Source organism: Astyanax mexicanus, chromosome 4 (assembly GCF_023375975.1).
Source record: "Astyanax mexicanus isolate ESR-SI-001 chromosome 4, AstMex3_surface, whole genome shotgun sequence".
In the NCBI taxonomy this organism is placed as follows: Eukaryota; Metazoa; Chordata; class Actinopteri; order Characiformes; family Acestrorhamphidae; genus Astyanax; species Astyanax mexicanus.
Genome location: NC_064411.1, coordinates 56,034,587 through 56,056,102, shown reverse-complemented (window position 1 = coordinate 56,056,102; position 21,516 = coordinate 56,034,587). Strand labels below are relative to the sequence as shown.

Below are 21,516 nucleotides of genomic sequence, written 5' to 3'. Positions count from 1 at the left end.
ACTTTTATATATATAGCACCTTTCTAGAAACCCAAGGACGTTTTACAATTTACACATTTTACGTACAACCATTCACACTCAGCTCTCATCATCCACACACCGGAGAGAAGCAGCAGCCAATAGCGCACAGCATACACTCAACCGGAAACAACCACGTCCACCTGGAGGACTTCATCGGGCACTACAGCAATTACACAGGACAGAGAGCCAATCCATATAAATGAATAAATGAATGAAATTCGACTTATATATATATATATATATATATATATAGCGCCTTTGTAGAAACCCAATGGCGATTTATCATTTACACGTTTTACGTACAACCATTCACACTCAGCCCTCATCATCCACACACTGGAGAGAAGCAGCAGCCAATAGCGCACAACATACTCTCAACCGGAAACAACCACGTCCACCTGGAGGACTACAGCATCAGGCACTACAGCATTCACCCAGAACTGAGTGCCAGTCCATAACTGGGCACAGTCATACATACATTTACACGCACACACTTACATACATACCACACACTTTTTACACATACACACCAAATCAATTTAGAGTATACATTTTTTCTGGGATTTAGAATATCTAATTTACCTGATTTCCATGTTTTTGGACTGTGGGAGAAAACACACTCAGACACAGAGAGAACATGGAAACTCCACCCAGATTGGGACTTGAACCCAAGACCCCAATGCCGAGAGCATTACCACTAAGCCACTGTGTTGCTAATATATGGAACTGACTGCTTTTCCCTCTAGTGTGAGGGTTTCTTTCTGCAGAGCTGGCACTTTACTAGATTCCAAGATGACAAAAACCGAGGTGACAGATAAAAACAGATAATTTTCCAGCATAATTATCTTCCACAATCTGTAAAACATGGTGGTGGTAGTATCATAGTTTGGGCCTGTTTTGCTTCATCTGGGCCAGGAGGGTTGCCATCATTAACAAAACCCTAAATTCTGATTTATACCAGCAAATTTTGAAGGAAATTATCAGGATATGTTTCTGAAAATCAGCTGAATCTCAAAAGAGCGTGGGTTATGCAGCAGGACAACGACCCTAAGCTTAAATATGGTTCTACCGAAGAATGGTTAAAGATACATTAAAGAAGAGTTAATGTTTAGAAATTGAGCCAAGTCAATATAGAACTGGCTGATTAAATGTTGAACACTGCAGTGTTTCCTCTAATAATAGGGTTTCTTTTGGCAGGGGTGGAACTTTACTGGTTTTCAAGTTTTCACAAAACTAGACACAAGACAAAATTACGTCAGAGATAGCGTAAAGCCAAAATCAGACAGGAGGCTCCCTTTAAGAAGATGTGCTGCACCATTAAAATAGCAATCCGCCAAAATCAGAGCTCACCTGACTCTTAAAGGGAATGATGAACATGTGACAAGCTGATTGGTTTTATTTCACGTTACGCCCAAAATTAACCACACCCATCATTAATAAAGAGAATTATTACATGACCTTTTGCTTTGCTTTTTGAGATGAGCAAGGTGTACTTTTCCTGTCGTTTTGATAGCAAAGACACACTGATACACAGCCCTAAATCAAGCTGAATGGTGCATGGTTGATGGCTCAGGAGTCCTCCTGTAAAATGCCCTGTTCCTTTAAGGCAGGGGTGTCCAAACTTTTTTTGTTGGGGGCCAGAAGGAGAAATATATTTGAAGTCACGGGCCACAGACTCTGTAATAAAACAAATAATGAAATATACCACTTTAAATAATACATTTTCCTGATTATTTCATTTACACACCATTTTACTTGACTTACTATCTTTATCTTTGACAGTGTTGTGTAAACTAAGATTTTTCAAATTGATTTTTAATTTCATGATGTCTCTTAATATAAAACTCCTTAATCACGACAACTTTTAGCCCGTTTTTCTGCGCTAGAAATGCGCACTCTCTCCGCTTTTAGACTCTTTGGCCCGTTTTTCTGCGCTAGAAATGCGCACTCTCTCTGCTTTTAGACTCTTTGGCCCGTTTTTCTGCGCTAGAAATGCGCACTCTCTCTGCTTTTAGACTCTTTGGCCCGTTTTTCTGCGCTAGAAATGCGCACTCTCTCTGCTTTTAGACTCTTTGGCCTGTTTTTCTGCGCTAGAAATGCGCACTCTCTCCGCTTTTAGACTCTTTGGCCCGTTTTTCTGCGCTAGAAATGCGCACTCTCTCCGCTTTTAGACTCTTTGGCCCGTTTTTCTGCGCTAGAAATGCGCACTCTCTCCGCTTTTAGACTCTTTGGCCCGTTTTTCTGCGCTAGAAATGCGCACTCTCTCCGCTTTTAGACTCTTTGGCCCGTTTCTGACACCTAGCGTTCAAACTTTGAATCTCACATTATAAAAACCTGCTTAACAGCGGGCCAACTTTCATTCTATTTCTAAAATACCTCGCGGGCCGCTCCAAAAAGGAAACGGGCCGCAAATGGCCCGCGGGCCGTAGTTTAGACACCCCTGCTTTAAGGGGACGGATAAAGATAAAGGATAAAGGATGATGGTCAGGGATGCAGGTCGGAGGTTGGAGCATCCATCCTACCCTTAGCTTCCAGGAGCAGAGCGAGGAGGTGGGGCTGGGAGGTGATCTTTGGCTGGGTTCTGGTCCGGGCTGGATGGTCGGTGATTAATTCCTGATGCTATAACTCTGCTGTTCTACACTCTGAACACGGGTCAGTCAGAACCGGACCTCAGATATTAACCTCTCTCAGACTCCAGCTCTCTGCAGGACTGAGCGGATCTGTGATTTATACTGTTTTTATACTGTTAAACTGAGTTAGGGTTTATGGGACCACTTTAAAAAAAAGGCTCCTTTATAAAGGGTTCATAAATAGTTCATAACTGAGTTTATTAACGGTTAATAATTTAAAACATTTATAAGCACTTAATAAACACAAATAGAATGAACAACAGTACAAATAACCTTTTAAACATATATAATAGTAATAAATAATATAGAATTAATTAGTAAATTAGTATAGTAATTTTTTTTATTTAGTAAATAAAGTTTACCAGATATGTAACATAATGCTGACTGATGGACAAGACAAAGTAAGAATAGTATCTGGTAAGATCTGAGGTTTAACAGTATAAATGTATAAATAAACCCCGGCTAACGCTGCTGGAGCATCGTTAGCATTAGCTGCTAACAGCACTAGCTCTTTTACCGTTCAGAGGTGAGTTTTTTGGACTGTAGTCTGCTGCTAACCCCAGCTAGCACTGCTGGAGCAGTTCTTTCGGAGTTCAGATACGAGTATGTTAGACTGTAGTCTGCGTGTTTACCGTGTTTAAAAAAGCTACGTGGGAAGAACCGTTAGCTGATATCGCCCTGGCTTATTGTAGCACTTAGGGTTTCTCAGCGGTGTCTAGCTAGCGGTTAGCCAAAAATGCTAGTGCTCCAGCCTTAGTGCTGAAGAAATTTGGAAATCTAAGCTTACTGTAAATAAACGGAAGCGCTTTACTCACCCAAATTCACAGTTTTTTAAGAGACACAATATTTTACAGCAGGGGTGTCCAAACTTTTTTTGTTGGGGGCCAGAAGGAGAAATATATTTGAAGTCATGGACCACAGACTCTGTAATAAAACAAATAATGAAATATACCACTTTAAATAATACTTTTTACTGATTACTTTCATTTACACATCATTTTACTTGACTTACTATCTTTATCTTTGACAGTGTTGTGTAAACTAAGATTTTTCAAAATGATGTTTAATTTCATGATGTCTCTTAATATTAAACTCCTTAATTACGACGACTTTTAGAGTCTTTGGCCCGTTTTTCTGCGCTAGAAATGCGCACTCTCTCCGCTTTTAGACTCTTTGGCCCGTTTTTCTGCGCTAGAAATGCGCACTCTCTCCACTTTTAGACTCTTTGGCCCGTTTTTCTGCGCTAGAAATGCGCACTCTCTCCGCTTTTAGACTCTTTGGCCCATTTTTCTGCGCTAGAAATGCGCACTCTCTCCGCTTTTAGACTCTTTGGCCCGTTTTTCTGCGCTAGAAATGCGCACCCTCTCCGCTTTTAGAGTCTTTGGACCGTTTTTCTGGCTAGAAATGCGCACTCTCTCCACTTTTAGACTCTTTGGCCCGTTTCTGACACCTAGCGTTCAAACTTTGAATCTCACATTATAAAAACCTGCTTAACAGCGGGCCAACTTTCATTCTATTTCTAAAATACCTCGCGGGCCGCTCCAAAAAGGAAACGGGCCGCAAATGGCCCGCGGGCCGTAGTTTAGACACCCCTGCTTTAAGGGGACGGATAAAGATAAAGGATAAAGGATGATGGTCAGGGATGCAGGTCGGAGGTTGGAGCATCCATCCTACCCTTAGCTTCCAGGAGCAGAGCGAGGAGGTGGGGCTGGGAGGTGATCTTTGGCTGGGTTCTGGTCCGGGCTGGATGGTCGGTGATTAATTCCTGATGCTATAACTCTGCTGTTCTACACTCTGAACACGGGTCAGTCAGAACCGGACCTCAGATATTAACCTCTCTCAGACTCCAGCTCTCTGCAGGACTGAGCGGATCTGTGATTTATACTGTTTTTATACTGTTAAACTGAGTTAGGGTTTATGGGACCACTTTAAAAAAAAGGCTCCTTTATAAAGGGTTCATAAATAGTTCATAACTGAGTTTATTAACGGTTAATAATTTAAAACATTTATAAGCACTTAATAAACACAAATAGAATGAACAACAGTACAAATAACCTTTTAAACATATATAATAGTAATAAATAATATAGAATTAATTAGTAAATTAGTATAGTAATTTTTTTTATTTAGTAAATAAAGTTTACCAGATATGTAACATAATGCTGACTGATGGACAAGACAAAGTAAGAATAGTATCTGGTAAGATCTGAGGTTTAACAGTATAAATGTATAAATAAACCCCGGCTAACGCTGCTGGAGCATCGTTAGCATTAGCTGCTAACAGCACTAGCTCTTTTACCGTTCAGAGGTGAGTTTTTTGGACTGTAGTCTGCTGCTAACCCCAGCTAGCACTGCTGGAGCAGTTCTTTCGGAGTTCAGATACGAGTATGTTAGACTGTAGTCTGCGTGTTTACCGTGTTTAAAAAAGCTACGTGGGAAGAACCGTTAGCTGATATCGCCCTGGCTTATTGTAGCACTTAGGGTTTCTCAGCGGTGTCTAGCTAGCGGTTAGCCAAAAATGCTAGTGCTCCAGCCTTAGTGCTGAAGAAATTTGGAAATCTAAGCTTACTGTAAATAAACGGAAGCGCTTTACTCACCCAAATTCACAGTTTTTTAAGAGACACAATATTTTACAGCAGGGGTGTCCAAACTTTTTTTGTTGGGGGCCAGAAGGAGAAATATATTTGAAGTCATGGACCACAGACTCTGTAATAAAACAAATAATGAAATATACCACTTTAAATAATACTTTTTACTGATTACTTTCATTTACACATCATTTTACTTGACTTACTATCTTTATCTTTGACAGTGTTGTGTAAACTAAGATTTTTCAAAATGATGTTTAATTTCATGATGTCTCTTAATATTAAACTCCTTAATTACGACGACTTTTAGAGTCTTTGGCCCGTTTTTCTGCGCTAGAAATGCGCACTCTCTCCGCTTTTAGACTCTTTGGCCCGTTTTTCTGCGCTAGAAATGCGCACTCTCTCCACTTTTAGACTCTTTGGCCCGTTTTTCTGCGCTAGAAATGCGCACTCTCTCCGCTTTTAGACTCTTTGGCCCATTTTTCTGCGCTAGAAATGCGCACTCTCTCCGCTTTTAGACTCTTTGGCCCGTTTTTCTGCGCTAGAAATGCGCACCCTCTCCGCTTTTAGAGTCTTTGGACCGTTTTTCTGGCTAGAAATGCGCACTCTCTCCACTTTTAGACTCTTTGGCCCGTTTCTGACACCTAGCGTTCAAACTTTGAATCTCACATTATAAAAACCTGCTTAACAGAGGGCCAACTTTCATTCTATTTCTAAAAAACAGCGGGCCGTAGTTTGGACACCCCTGTTTTACAGTATTTTACAAACTTCTAATTCAGCAGGCCTCAGGTTTTTTATTGTGTCTCTTAAAATGCACATTTTTTTTGCAAAATTATTGCATCCGATACAATGTTGCACACCCCTACTATTTAGAATTCTGCATTGAATATATGCTTGTAGCATATATATGTACATTTACATTATGTAGTATATACAGTATACACTACAGTAGGTAATACGTATATTGTTGTATGTTAAGTGTAAAAGTCTATGATCATGGTCTGATTATGCTGAGAAATCTATATTTTTACCAAAAAATATATATATTTTTCAGTTTTAATTTGTTTGCAAGGACAAAACTGCTGCTGTCGGTTTTGTGGACGGATAAGATCAAATAGATGTTTTTGGTTTAAATGAGAATCGTTATGTTTAGAGAATGCAAAACTCTTTTTTTAGCATAAAAAAACTGTTTATACCATCTGTGAAACATGGTGGTGGTGGTAGTATCATGGATTTGGCCTAGAGGTCTTGCCGTCATTGATGGACCAATGAATTCTGAATTATTCTGGCAAATTCTGACGGAAGAGTCTCAGGAGAGCGTGGGTTATGCACCAGGACAATGACCCTGAGCTCAACAGTGGTTTAACCGAAGGACTTGATGACTGATGTGTATTTTTCAGTGCTGTGATGTTAGAATGTCTTTCACTGTAATATGTAATAATGTCTCTTCTTCTTCTTCTTCTTCTGCTTCTTGTTTTTGTAGGTTTGTACAGCCCGCACCAATGTTCCTCGACAGAAACTTTAAGCGATTAGCGAAAGTCACCAAATTCTTACCTCCATTTGGATTCAAGTCTCAAGGTATGGACCTTTTTTGAATATGTAATACAAAAACAGTGTTTTTCAGTGTGTAAATTAGTAAAGCTGTTATAATGACAGTTATGCTGGATGTTAAATTAAGTGATTTTACTTCAATATTAATCAGCAATTTATCTGATCTGTGTGTTAAAAACGATTTATTTTTTAATTAAAAACTTTTACCATCTGTGAAACATGGTGGTGGTAATATCATGGTTTGGGCCTGTTTTGCTGCATCTGGGCCAGGAGGTCTTGCCTCCATTGATGAAAGCATAAATTCTGAATTATACCAGCAAATTTTGAAGGAAAATTTCAGGATATCTTGGTCAGGAGGGGCGGGGCAGTGGTTGGAATGGAGCTGGACTCTCTGGTTACAATAGCTGAGAGAAGGACTTTGGATAAACTGCTTTCTATCATGAACAATGATAGTCACCCACTTCACACCACCATCATGAAGCAGAGGAGTGTGTTCAGTGGCAGACTGCGGTCACAGAGCTGCACAACAGACAGACTCAGAAAATCCTTCATCCCCAGAGCCATCAGACTCTTTAACTCCTCCCATCGGGGACGGGATGCTGCTGCCGACTGAGTTTAACCCAGTCACACCACTTGGACATTATTCAACAACTTAAAGGGGACATGAAACATTTCAGTTTGTACAAGTTTTCTAAAGTATTAAATATAATGGAATTTATCTGGGGGGGATTTTTTTATATAAAATGTTTACACACTAAATTATAATATATTTATGTTTGTTACGTTTGAGCTAGGGCGCCGCCATGTTGCCCGTGCAGCACTGGTGACGTCACGAGGTTGGTTGGTTTAAGATCCCAGGCATATAGCTAGAGGAAAAGAGCGTATTGTTTGTGGAGATTATGGATGAAGACGAAGCTGAACTAGGCTAACATGGAGCATTTGCTCAGAGATCTTTTCTGTATAAACCTGAGCAGAACTTTTCAGATGCTTTTCTGAGAGCGAGACGTTTTGGGAGTGTTTATTCTCTCTCTACGTGGAGCCGTGCAGAACCCTGCAGCGCGACCACAGCAGGTACTACCATCCAGTTAACCAGCTATTTTATATACATTTAGCTATTTAACATGTAAAGTCCAGAGTTCATTAAGACTGAATGAAACGAACATGATTTAAGTGGATATTGAAACATCCAGGCGCTGTTTGGTTGATAAACCGTTCAGTTTAGAAGTTAGAATGCTTACAGGGTACTTAGCTTCATCTGGTTAGTGTTAGCTAGTTAGCTAGCGTTGGCTAGCTAGAATAAGATAGCTAGCTAAGTAGCTAACGCTAGCTATGTTATCTTTAAATTGTCATTTTATCTAGACTTTCGGTAACGGTACCTCTCGCTGCTCTGCTGGGTGGGCGTGTTGTTTGGCTGGTGCGGCTCACAGCTGCTGCTCTCATAGTAACGTTACCCATTCGGACGGTCTGTACATTCCAGCTGATCAGAGGAAAAATAAAAAACGGAGGAAAAAAGCCTCGGACTGCAGCTTATTTATCCGGCGCTAATGCTCCTGACTCAAACCCCTCTCCTTCACATAGTCCTGGTCTAGAAAGTGCTCGCCACTAACCCCTAGCATTGCAGCTAACCGGAGGATTCTCACGCTTCAGCGCTGAGCCCCGCTGAAGGTATGAAAGTGAAAGTGAATATTTCTCATTCCTCACGCTATTAAAATTCACTACTCCCAGTATTACTACACACAGGGGCAATACAAAAGTGCCCCCCCGCTCTGCATTGAGTTTTGGTTTGGATTTTATTATTTATTGAGGAGCTAAATTACGGTATTCTCATAGATTATAGTAGTGAGGCGTGCGAGAACCAACCTCGTGACGTCACTTTCAGCGCTGGGACAAGATGGCGCTGCCCTTACTTAAAAAAATGACATTTAGATTGCTTATTATTTTAATTCCGCTTCACTGACAACTGTTAAACTTATAAAATTTGTTAGAGTGAAAATACATCTTGTGAATTAAGCGAAATACTTGAAGTGTTTCATGTCCCCTTTAATTATTTATATTAACACTTCCCCAACCTCGCTTACATTAAAGTATACCTTACTCATGATTGGGTATTCACATTTTCACATTCTCTTTTTAGAACTGTCTTGTAACGTATGCATATTTATATTATATTATATTTCTATGTCACATCAGTCACTTTCGTAATCGATGTCATTGCACATTGCAGTTTACTCTGTTAATCTATCTATCTATCTATCTATCTATCTATCTATCTATCTATCTATCTATCTATCTATCTATCTATCTATCTATCTATCTATCTATCTATCTATCTATCTATCTATCTATCTATCTATCTATCTATCTATCTATCTATCTATCTATCTATCTATCTATCTATCTATCTATCTATCTGAATGTGAGCTGAATCTCAGCAGAGCTTGGGTTATGCACCAGGACAATGACCCTAATCTCAAAAGTGGTTCTACTAAACAATAGTTTAATAATAGATCAATCAATAAAGAAGACTTAAGGTTTGGGATGGGGCCATGTCAAAGTTCTGAATCTGATCCAGTACAAATAGAAACGTTGTGGGCGTGGCTTAAGCAGCAGTAGTGTTTTTGTCTGATTTGTTTGATTTGGTTTTACTTAAATACATTTACTTACCTACATTTATAAAATCTAAGTAAATAACACATATCATGCTGACTGATGGACAAGACAAAGTAAGAATAGTATCTGGTAAGATCTGAGGTTTAACAGTATAAATGTTTAAATAAACCCCGGCTAACGCTGCTGGAGCATCGTTAGCATTAGCTGCTAACTGCAGGTCTAGTTCTTTCACCGTTCAGAGGTGAGTTTATTGGACTGTAGTCTGCTGCTAACCCCAGCTAGCACTGCTGGAGCAGCATTAGCATTAGCCTCTAACAGCACTAACTCTTTCGGAGTTCAGATACGAGTATGTTAGACTGTAGTCTGCGTGTTTACCGTGTTTAAAAAAGCTACGTGGGAAGAACCGTTAGCTGATATCGCCCTGGCTTATTGCAGCACTTAGGGTTTCTCAGCGGTGTCTAGCTAGCGGTTAGCCAAAAATGCTAGTGCTCCAGCCTTAGTGCTGAAGAAATTTGGAAATCTAAGCTTACTGTAAATAAACGGAAGCGCTTTACTCACCCAAATTCACAGTTTTTTAAGAGACACAATATTTTACAGTATTTTACAAACTTTTAATTCAGCAGGTCTCAGGTTTTTTTTATTTTTTTGGCAAAATTATTGCATGCGATACAATGTGGCATTGCTTGTAGCATATATATGTACATTTACATTATGTAGTATATAAAGTATACAATAAATAAATAAATAACACATTTACGTTTTATCCAAACCGAACATTATTTTACTTTTATCTTATTTGTTCTTTGCTTTTTCTTCATTTTTTTCCCTTATTGTTTTGTACAAGATCAATTTTTGAAATAGAGTAACTCGAATTGCTCGAGTAATCGTTTCACCCCAGAGCTCAGGTAAGTCAGATGTTCTGTTCTGAAGGTGGAGGAAGGTTCCTGAGCAGAGTGAATGGAGTTATTGTATCTGCAGTAAAGTAAAGTGTGTTAGATCAGGATTGTGTGGATTGTGAGCAGCTGCTGGAGATGGTGAGATTAGATGTGAAGGTTGGTGAGATGTTGGTGAGCTGTTGATGGTGAACGTGATCTTTGTGCTGGTCTGAGAGCAGCATGTGCTCCATCACACAGGATTTCTATACAGCGCCGCCGTGTTTACAATACGCCGGGTTCCGGATGGTGGGAGCAGTGTTCCCGCTCTTTCAGCGCTGCTCAGGTGGAGAGGTGATACGTGTGGGTCGTGAAAAGACTCCCAGCTTTTCACATCGACTCAGACAGAAATATAAAAATAGATATTTCTCCCCCTGCTGCCAATTTTAGGACAGACCTTCTTCTTTTAATGTTTTTTATTTATTTTAGCTGAGTAATTCCTGAATCAGTTTCTCTGATTTTGCTATTTATAGGTTTATATTTGAGTAAAATGAACATTGTTGTTTTATTCTATAAACTACAGACAACATTTCTCCCAAATTACAAATAAAAATATCATCATTTAGAGCATTTATTTACAGAAAATGAGAAAGTGTTGAAATAACAAAAGAAAAAAAAAGATGCAGAGCTCTCAGACCTCAAATGATGCAAAGAAAGAAAACAAGTTCATATTCATGAAGTTATTTAAGAGTTCAGAAATAATCAATATTTGGTGGAATAATCCTGGTGGTTTTTAATCACAGTTTGTTTTTTATGCATCTTGGCATCATGTTCTCCTCCACCAGTCTTACACACTGCTTTTGGATAACTTTATGCTGCTTTACTCCTGGTGTAAAACTTCAAGCAGTTCAGTTTGGTGGTTTGATGGTTTGTGATCATCCATCTTCCTCTTGATTATATTCCAGAGGATTTTAATTTGGTAAAATCAAAGAAACTCATCATTTTTAAGTGCTCTCTTATTTTTTTTTTCCAAAGCTGTATATATGTTTTTGTTTTATGTAATTATTATATAAGTATTATTTTACACACAGAGTGATAAAAAAAAATCTAAAGACCAATTGGTACTTTCGGCAGCGTGAGTAGTGTTTCAAGTCCTGCTGGAAAATGAAATCCACATCTTCATTCAAATTTTTTGAGATGCACTAAGGTGTGTGTGTATATATATATATATATATACATATATATTTATGGTAATTAGTCAAAGGCAAACATAGCAGGAGTTACTAAATATATATATATACATACACACAAACAAAAAGAGACTACTTCAAAATGATCAGATTCTATAATTCTTTATTATTAGTAGGTATATATTTGAATAAAATGTATTTTCTAGAAACTTTTTTTAACCAATGAAAAAAAAGGTAAAATAATAAAAAAAACGCAAATTGCAGTCAAAGGAAAAAATATTTTATTCCAAGTAGTTTTAAAGCATTTCTATTAGTCCAGTTATCATTAGAAAGTTATATAAAAAAACTTTTTTACAAAAAAGTCTGTCCATATCTTTATATATATATATTATATATAAGCTTTTTCATAACGTGACAAAACATTGCTCAACGTTTGAAGATGTTTTCAGTGTCTGACTCATCTTCAGACACTGAAATCAGAAAATTGCGCAATGTTTTGTCTGATCTTTTTTACGGGTTATTGGACGTCTTTTTTTGTGTTTACTCTGTGCACGCTTGTGTTTGATGAGTCACTGTGGAAGCTCCTCCCCCTGGAATTCACTGTTCACTGTTCAGACATCACAACTCCCACTAGCCTCCCACAGAACTGCGTAATACTTAAAACCTAACATTAAATAAATTAAATAATAGCCTAAATGTAAATCTAAATTTCTCTTGCTTTTAAAACAAAAACTACTACAAAACTAACATAGAAAAAGCTCAGCTGCTATACTAGTCCTGTACAGCTGTAGTCCTGTAAAGTGGTGGGAAATGTTTTATTTAGGTTCATTTACAGTAAGTGCGTAAAAATTGTAAAAATGAACTTAAACATGCAGTTTTTCGGCTCGCTCTGCTGCACTGTATGCAACCGCTGCCAGGTGGTTGCTGTGGTGTTGCTATAAGAGCTTTCTAGATGAGTGCTCTATTTTTAGGCAGTTGCTGTGGTGGTGTTTAGTGGTTTATTGGGAATTGGTAGGTGGTTGCGAGGGAGTCGCTGTGGGATCACAGATGCTAAGGTTGCTAAGATGTCGTGAGTGAATGTAATAGAGCGAAAGATGAAAAAGGAATTGAAAAGGAACTGGATTATACTTATAGTTTGAGCTTTTATGTCCTAAATTGTCCCTTAAAATCATATAAAACATAATATATTCACAAAAGTGAGATGATTTTTTTTATTTATTTATTGCTCTAAAATTAAAAATATATTTTTCCTTATTATATTATTTATTTGCTATCATAAATGACTAACTGGTGAAATCTGGTTAAATGTGGTTACATTTGTAGCATTTCTTTAAATATTGCACTATAATAAACTGCAAAATGAATAATTTCTCTGAATTTACTATTTATAGATGTATTTCTGAGTAAAATAAACATTGTAGATCCAGATTAAAAACTCTGGAATATAATCAAGAGGAAGATGGATGATCACAAGCCATCAAACCAAGCTAAAAGTGATCCAAAAGTAGTGTGTAAGACTGGTGGAGGAGAACATGATGCCAAGATGCATGTTTAAAACTGTGATTAAAAACCAGGGTTATTCCACCAAATATTGTGGATTTCTGAAATCTTAAATCTTTACTATTGTTGTTTCTAAATGAATCTCGTCGCTGTCCAATGAAAAACACCAAAACTCCAAAACAGCAACTTTACAGGAGAGAGAAAAAAACCTTTTTGTAAAAAGAGTTTTTTTCAGGTCATTTTGAAGAGTTTCTATTGGTCTGTTTATCAAGAAATTTCGGCACAGTGTAAGGTACAGTTTGTCTGTTCTAATTATGTAGTAAAATAAAAATCAAACTTGGTTTACTTTGCGTTATTTGAGGCATTTTATAATTTTCTTTAAATAAATGCTCTATATGAACATATTTCTATTAGGAATTTGAGAGAAAGGTTTTCGGTATTCATATTATATAATAAAACAAATTTTATTTATTTTACTGAAACATATACTATAAATAGTAAAATCTTAAAATCCCTCCCCACATTCTGGAAGTGTTTGTGGGACGCTGGTTGGTTTCCACCATCACTCAGCGCGAGCTGCAGGGATGCATGGCTGAAGTGTTTATCCCATTATCTGAAAACCATTACCAGCCATTGCTCTTAGCAGTTTTTAAAGAACCTGCCTTAGTAAGCCCCGCCCCCTCGCCCAGACAGGCCCCGCCCACTGTTTACGCTGGCACCGGTGATGCTTGATGGCAGCTGTCGGCGATTCGTCCAAACACTGAGTGCCGGGGCTCTCCGCCAGTCTTTAATCATTACGCCGGGGGTTATGGGTAATATCGCTCACGAAGGAATTCCTGCAACATCATGGAAACATCAGAAAACATCATGGAGAAACGAAATTTCTGGTTTTAAACCTAAAACATAAAAATGAACAGTATAAAAGTGATAATTTTAGGGTTAAAATTTGAGTATTATGGAAAATAATACAGAAAAAACAACAATAGAATGAAGTAAAACAAATGTTATTTTGTTCCTGGTGGTGCTGATGTCGTAGGTGGTTGCTATGGTGTTGATGCTGACTGATTGGTACAGTAGGTACAGTAGGTTGTTGGTTGCTCTGGTGATGCTAAGAAGTTGGTTGGTGGTTCTTGTAACAGTGTTGGTAGGTGGTTGCTACGCTATCTCAGATGGTTTCTTTGGTGTTGCTATGGGATTGCTACTGTAGGTGGTTGCACGTATTGATTTCTGAACTCTTAAAAACATTAGTATTGTTGCTCCTAAATTAATATGAACTTCTTTTCTTTGTATTGTTTGAGGTCTTTTATCATTTTCTGTAAATAAATAAAGATACTAAGGGCTCTTTTTTAGCAAGTATTTCACTATAAAAGTCATTTTGTTATGGTTAAAATGTGAGTATTTCTTTAAATAATGATTGCAATAGGTTGGTCTGATCTAGGTGGTTGCTATGGTGTTGCTATCCAGTTGGTACAGTACGTGGTTGCTTTGATATAACAAGTGGTGACTATGCTGTTGCTTAGAAGCTGATTGGTGGTCATTACTGGTAGGTGGTTGCTATGCCTTCTGAGATTGTTGCTGTGGGATTGCTAAGTGGTTGCTTGGTGAATGCTGAGTTTAATTAAGTAATTTAGGTCAATTAATCAGTACCGTAATGTATTTAATTTTAGGAATAGCAATAGAATTAAATAAAAAGTGGTTGCTGTGGTACCCCATGTAGTTGATTGTTTGGGTGGTTGCTAGCCAGTTATGGTAGAGTATCCTAAATGCTTGCTATGGTGTCTCAGATGTGAAGTGTTTGCTGTGGTACCTCATGTAGTTGATTGTTTGGGTGTTTACTAGCCAGTTATGCTAAAGTATTTAAAATGGTTGCTATGGTGTCTCAGGTGGATGTCTGTTTCAAGTGGTTGCTGTGGTACTCCGTGTGATTGATTGTTTGGGTGGTTACTAACCAGTTATGCTAAAGTATCCCAGATTGTTGCTATGGTGCCTCAGGTGGATGTCTGTCTCAAGTGGTTGCTGCAGTACTCTGTGTGATTGGATGATTGGGTGGTTGCTAGCCAGTTACTGTGGCTTGCAAAAGTATTCATACCCCTTGAACTTTTCCACATTTTGTCACCTTACAACCACAAACTTAAATATATTTTATTGCGATTTTAAGTGATAAACCAACACATGAATACCTAATGGTTGCTATGGGGTCTCCGGTGGATGCCTGTCTCAAGTGGTTGCTGTGGTACCCCATGTGATTGGTTGTTTGTTTGGTTGTTTGGGTGGTATTAGTGTATTTGTATCATCTTTTTACTGTATTTAAAGATTATATACTTGTTAATTGCCCTTGGGGAGTGAGGGATGGGTTTATAGGGTATTATCTCTGAGTTCACGGCGACTGTCTGCGGTGGATTCTCCACACGGGCATCAGAGGAATGTTCACTATGACCAAACATCTCCGTAAATTTACACCAGGAGCCGCCGTCGCACTCGACGTCCAGGGACTTTCGCTCGAGGACTCTCGCGCAGGAATGCGCTTGTTTAAAACGACATTCCTGTTTTACAGGCAGCTTTTTCCATCACCAGTAAACCCTTCAGCATCACCCGGGCATCAGAGCGCCGGACCACCGGACCACCGGACCCGGCATCCGGTTCCATTAACCACCGTCAGATACGAGCTTTATTCCCTTTACTGCTGCTGATTTAACCTGATCTTTTTCTTCTGCTTCCTTTAAAGAAAGAATCATAGACACAATATTAACCACCACCAAGAAATACGGACTGAGTCCAGAACTAGACAGGTGAGTGAAAGTCACTGCTTAAAAATGAGTTAAAAATGATCAGTTTCTCTGATTTTGCTATTTATAGGTTTATGTTTGAGTAAAATGAACATTGTTGTTTTATTCTATAAACTACAGACAACATTTCTCCCAAATTACAAATAAAAATATCATCATTTAGAGCATTTATTTACAGAAAATGATCAAAAATCAGACATCAGCATCACCAGTAAACAGTAAGAGAACCTTAGAGAATGTTAGCAGAGAGCTAGCTAATGTTACTGGAAAGAGAACTAATGTTAGCGGAGAGCTAGCTAATGTTACTGGAAAATAGCTAACATTAGTGGCGAGCTAGCTAATGTTACTGAAGAGAGAACTACGGTTAGCGTAGAGCTAGCTAACGTTACTGGAGAGAGAACTACGGTTAGTAAAGAGTAGCTAACATTAGCGGCAAGCTAGCTTACGTTACCGGAAAGAGAACTAATGTTAGCGGAGAGCTAGTTAACGTTACTTGAGAGAAAACTAAGGTTAGCGGAGAGCTAGCTAATATTAGTGGTGAGCTAGCTAACGTTACCAGAGAGCTAGCTAACATTAGCAACAGGCTAGCTAATGTTACCGGGGCGAGAACTAAGATTAGTGGCAAGCTAGCTAACATTAGTAGGGAAAGAGCTAAGTTTACCAAAGAAGTTATGACTACATTTTTTGAGGTCTCAAAAAGGTCTTATAAAGCATTAAATTTGACTTTTAAAATGTTGAAAGAACCCTGCATGATTACCTGTCCAGCGTATTGGTCACCCAAAAGCAGTGTGTAAGACTGGTGGAGGACATGACGCCAAAACTCAGGAAAGCTGTACATTTTTCCACCATAAATCAGGGTTATTCTACTTGATATTGATTTCTAATCTCTTAAAACTTTAGTATTGTTGTTTGTAAATGAATATAAACTTGTTAGTTGAGTGATTTGTGTGTGTGTGTTTGTGTGTGTGTGTGTGTGTGTTTGTATTGCTACAGTATGAGCTGTAAGAGGTGTATAATAGTGGGGAACGGGGGAATCCTCGCCAACAAGTCTCTGGGTCCCCGCATCGACGAGTACGATGTAGTGGTGAGGTGAGTATTTACTGTATTTGAGTGTGTGTGTGTGTGTGTGTGTGTGTGTGTGTGTGTAATTGAGTGTGTGTGTGTGTGTGTGTAGCCTGTTATAAGTGAAGCTGATTTTGTGGTCATGGTTTTAAATTGGATTTATGGAAACAAATGATCCTGTATAAAGTACACAGCCCTCAGGCCTTTACACACTAAACTCTGTTTATTCTGACTTATAACCAGCGTTTCCACTACTTATACACTATCAGTCAAATATACAGTGTTTTTTTATTATTTTAAAATGTTCTGCATTATAGATTAATACGTAATTCATACAAACTATGAAGAAATCAGGTGGAATTAACTATTAAACGAAAAAAAAAAGTATGTTTATGTTTTATATTTTACATTCTTTTCAGTTAACAGCTGTGCTGAACTCATCAAGAGTTAATTACTTGAATTTCTTGTCTCTTAATAAAGTGTTTGAGAGCATCAGTTAAAGTAAAGTAGTGAAGAGGTAGAGTTACAGGTATACAGTGAATAGTGAATATTTGATTAATCTTCTAATCCAGGTTATCAATCAATCAATCAATCAATCAATCAACTATTAGTTTCACTCGGGGGAAAAAAACATTGAGGGTGACCCTCATTTACAATCAATTGCAATGTTGCAGAGCATTTACAGCATCAAAGAGATTAAAAACATTTAACAAAAAACTAGAAATAATAAGGAATAAAGTAGTAAAAATAAATAAATAAATAAATCAACATTTAATATATATGATTTAAATATTTATGTAAAATAGAAGATTCTAAAAGACCATAAAAAAACTAATTGACATATAAAATGGAAAGAATTTATTACATATAAAATAAATAATAATAATAGTAATAAGAAAACATAAAGTAAAGTGATAAAAATGATAAGAAATGATCAAATGGATAATAATGAACTAAGAACATAAGAATCAAAATATTAAACACTTAATGACTACTTAAATATGGTTAGTCCACCCGAAAAAGAAGAAATTTAAAAATGTTGAAAGTACCGTATTTTTCGCACTATAAGACCCACTTAAAATTCTTACATTTTACCCAAAAATTGTCAGTGCACCTTATAATCTGATGCTCATTGTATGAAATGTATGAATTCTATCAGTCAGGTATTAAGGAGCAGTAAAGTCACTCTGCTGAAGTACAGAGTTATACAGGTTCAGTTTCAGTTTTAGTGAAGTTTCTCCAGCACTTAGGCTGGAGCAGTATTAGCATTAGCCACTTACAACGCTAAGCGGTAGCTCTTTCACCATTCAGAGGTGATTATTATCAGCCTGTAGCCTGCTGCTAACCTGGCTAGCACTGCTGGAGCATCGTTAACAACCGCTAGCTTATATCTCCCTGGCTTACCAGAGCACTAAGGATTCCTTAGTGTTGTGCTGTCGGTTGGCAGTAGCCGCTAACTGCTAGCAGTTAGCCGCTAATGCTAATGCTCCAGCCTTAGTGCTGGAGAAATTCAGGAATCTAAGCTTACTGTAAATAAACAGAAGCGTTTTACTTATTTAAAGAAAAATTAAAATTACTTTTAAAAGAGGCATTAAACCCTAGCTGAAATGTGTTTTTTCCAAATCCTTCTTAAAAGTTTTATAAACATTTTTTAACCTTTAAAAAATGCTTTTTGTAGTAGTAATTTCTGCCTCTGAAGCTCCCTCAGAGCTTTTACTGTGTTTTACTGTTATCAGAGGCGCACTGCTCAACCCAATTAGCTCTCACTCCTGCCCTACCCCTAAACCCATACATCACCCAGATGCAACATTTGAATTTAGTTACTCTTTAAGTTACTACATGACTCCTTATGTGTTCCTTTATATTTTAGATCACTTCATTATTCATTTACTATGTATAAGGTGTAGATTAATTTAGCATTTTTTTAGCATCGTAATTTCTATGTACAATAATACGTTAAAATATAAATGCTACATGTATTTATAGGTTAAACGAAGCTCCAGTGAAGGGCTACACGAAAGACGTGGGCACCAAGACCACCATGAGGATTACGTACCCTGAGGGAGCCATCCAGAAGAGCGAACGCTACGAGAAAGATTCCCTCTTCGTCTTCATCGCCTTCAAACCCCTGGACTTTAAATGGCTGAGGCACATGATCTTCAAGGAGAAGCTGGTAAGAATGATGGTTTCATTTATTAATGCTACGTAGGCTTAGTGTTTAATACAATACATACTTTTAAAATGTTAAAAATAGAAGAAATAGTTTTAAATAGAGTCTAAATATATATCTACACTGATGTGTGTAGTGGTTCTGGCGTATTGCTATCTCAATCTTGGTAACAGAAAACACAGGTGCACCACTGACTGAATACAACCTAGACAAAAGCCAACAACAGTCAGACGTTAATTGCTATCTTGGCAACAGACACCAAACTCAACAATAATCAATAATAAGAAATAAAATAGTAAAAAATACTAAAAAAATTCACTGTGCACCATGAGCAACTTGATTTAGTGCTCATGTGTCAGCGTGTCTTTGCTATCGTAACGTTGGGAAAAGTACACCTTGCGCGTCTCGAAACTTTCAAAGCAAAATGCACATACTAATTCCCTTAATTTATCATGGGTGTGGTTAATGTGTTAATTTTTTGGGTTTGTGCACCGCTGCACGCCTGTGTTGCCAAGATAGCGATGAACGTCTGACTGTTGTTTAGATCTGTCTAGGTTAAAGGTATAAAACTAGGCTGTTGGTGGGGTGTAAGATAGCAATGAGCATCACAACACGCCTTGTGCAGAGTGTAAGATAGTGCCCCTAATATTAATTATATTGCTATTTTAACGGCGCAGCTACCTGGACGTGTCCAACACTTCTCAGAGCATTTACGGGAACAGCAATGTTATTATATTTACTGTTCTGTTTATTGTTGATGTAAAAGTTGGGTTTGTGCACTGCTGCGCGCCTGTGTTGCCAAGATAGCGATGAACACCTGATGTTTTTTTAGATCTCTCTAAGTTGTATTCAGTCAGTGGAGCTCCTTTGTTTTTTGTTGCCAAGATAGCAATATGCTTATCAGTGTAGATATATTCAGAACTGTTGGAACTGTTGCTTTTTAAACGAAACAGGTTAAAGGTATGAAATTAGGCTGTTGGTGGGGTGTAAGATAGCAATGAGCGTCCCGACACGCCTTGTGCAGAGTGTAAGATAGTGCTTCTAATATAAAATATATAATTTTTTATTTCTTTGACGTTTGTTTCACCGTAAATCAAAGTTTCTTGGTCAGCACTGACCTTGAGGAAGTTGAAGACGTCCAGATCATCACGTGAAAGTCGAGTGTTCCTCAGACTCTGACCGATTTAATGAATTTAAAACTCTTAAATGGTAATTTTGAGGACAAAAGAATTTAAATAGGAGCTTCTGTTCTGAGGGAACTCCGCTTATTGTTCCTTTTGTTGGGTTTTTGACGGGTGGAGAAGTGGCTTCCTGTCAGGCTTGAGTGACGGGGAGTAATCGGGGGGGGTCGGCCGGCTGAATGAGTTTTCCTCTTATCTCTGCTGAAGACGGGATGGTAATTTTAATAACTCCACTCCAATTCTACTGCTTATCAAACCCGGCACTGTGGAGAGGGCATGTCCGGCGTGACTCAAGGGCACGTATTCAGAATCTTTAATTTTATTATTACTGAACGGCAGATTAACCCCTTTAAACCTTTAAACCAGGGTTCCTGCAGGTCCTTAAAAGACTTGAAATAAAAGATGTAAAATACTGGTAATTAAGGTCTTAATTTGTCTTAAATTTACTGTAAATTTGCTGTAGGTTTTACATTTTCAGACTGTGCGTTTAAAGCCGGTGGGAAAGCACATGCTAACTTTAGCGGTGAGTTAGCTAACATTACCAGAAAGAGAAATAAGGTTAACAGAGACCTAGCTAACATAGTAACATTAGCGGTGAGCTAGCTATGATGCTAAGATAATAACATTAGCGGCAAGTAAGCTACATGGTAACGTTAGCAGTGAGCTAGCTAAGATGCTAACATAATAACATAAATGTGCAAATCTCACAAACCCATATTTAAAGGAGAACCCTGGTGTAAAATGTACTTTTACTGTAGTAAAACATGATAAAAAGTTCTTATCTTTGATGAATAGCACACCTCCGTTCTCCCACAGCGTTCAGAGATCCAGTAATTTGTACTTTTTGCCAAGCACTCTGTGCAACAGCCGTTTTAGGGCACAATTTGCCACAATAAATCACTTTTTCCACCGTTATCCAGCTCAAAGTAGCTCCACACCTCCTTTAATTCCCAATAAAACATATCGGTAACACTTTTCAATACAGAGTGCACAGAGTCACAAATAACAGTATTTATAATGGTAATAAACATTAATAAATGTTGTTTAAATGGTCAAGTAATGTATCAACTCATTGTTAATTGGCACTCAAACATTGCTACTTTTTTAACTTAAGAATGTTGAATTAATTGAGACATTATTGTAAAAGTGTGATTAATAATGTCTCGACTAGTGTCAGTTAAAGATTACCTGAATGATTCCGTCAAGCGTAGAACAGGTTAGAGGGAACAATTTTAGAAATATTTTCTTCAATGTAAAATTGTAAATAATTTGAATATCCCACTTAAACCCATCTCAGTAAGTTATAAATGTATATATTGCTATTTATAGGTTTATGTTTGAGTGAAATGAACATT

The 21,516-nt window shown here is 37.8% G+C and overlaps 1 protein-coding gene across 9 annotated transcripts in view; it reads left to right on the top strand.

The window, feature by feature from the left end:
- The window catches only part of st3gal3b (ST3 beta-galactoside alpha-2,3-sialyltransferase 3b), a 158,265-nt gene that overhangs the window by 49,116 nt on the left and 87,633 nt on the right, over positions 1-21,516 (top strand). For all 9 annotated transcript variants that reach the window (XR_007438566.1, XR_007438565.1, XR_007438571.1 and 6 more), the window contains 4 exons: positions 6,723-6,817; positions 15,688-15,751; positions 16,742-16,837; positions 18,797-18,983. Coding sequence is in view for 1 of the 9 variants with exons in the window: in XM_049476650.1 (XP_049332607.1) it covers positions 6,723-6,817; positions 15,688-15,751; positions 16,742-16,837; positions 18,797-18,983 (442 nt within the window). In the remaining 8 variants the exon portion in view is untranslated. The remainder of the gene's footprint in view (positions 1-6,722; positions 6,818-15,687; positions 15,752-16,741; positions 16,838-18,796; positions 18,984-21,516) is intronic.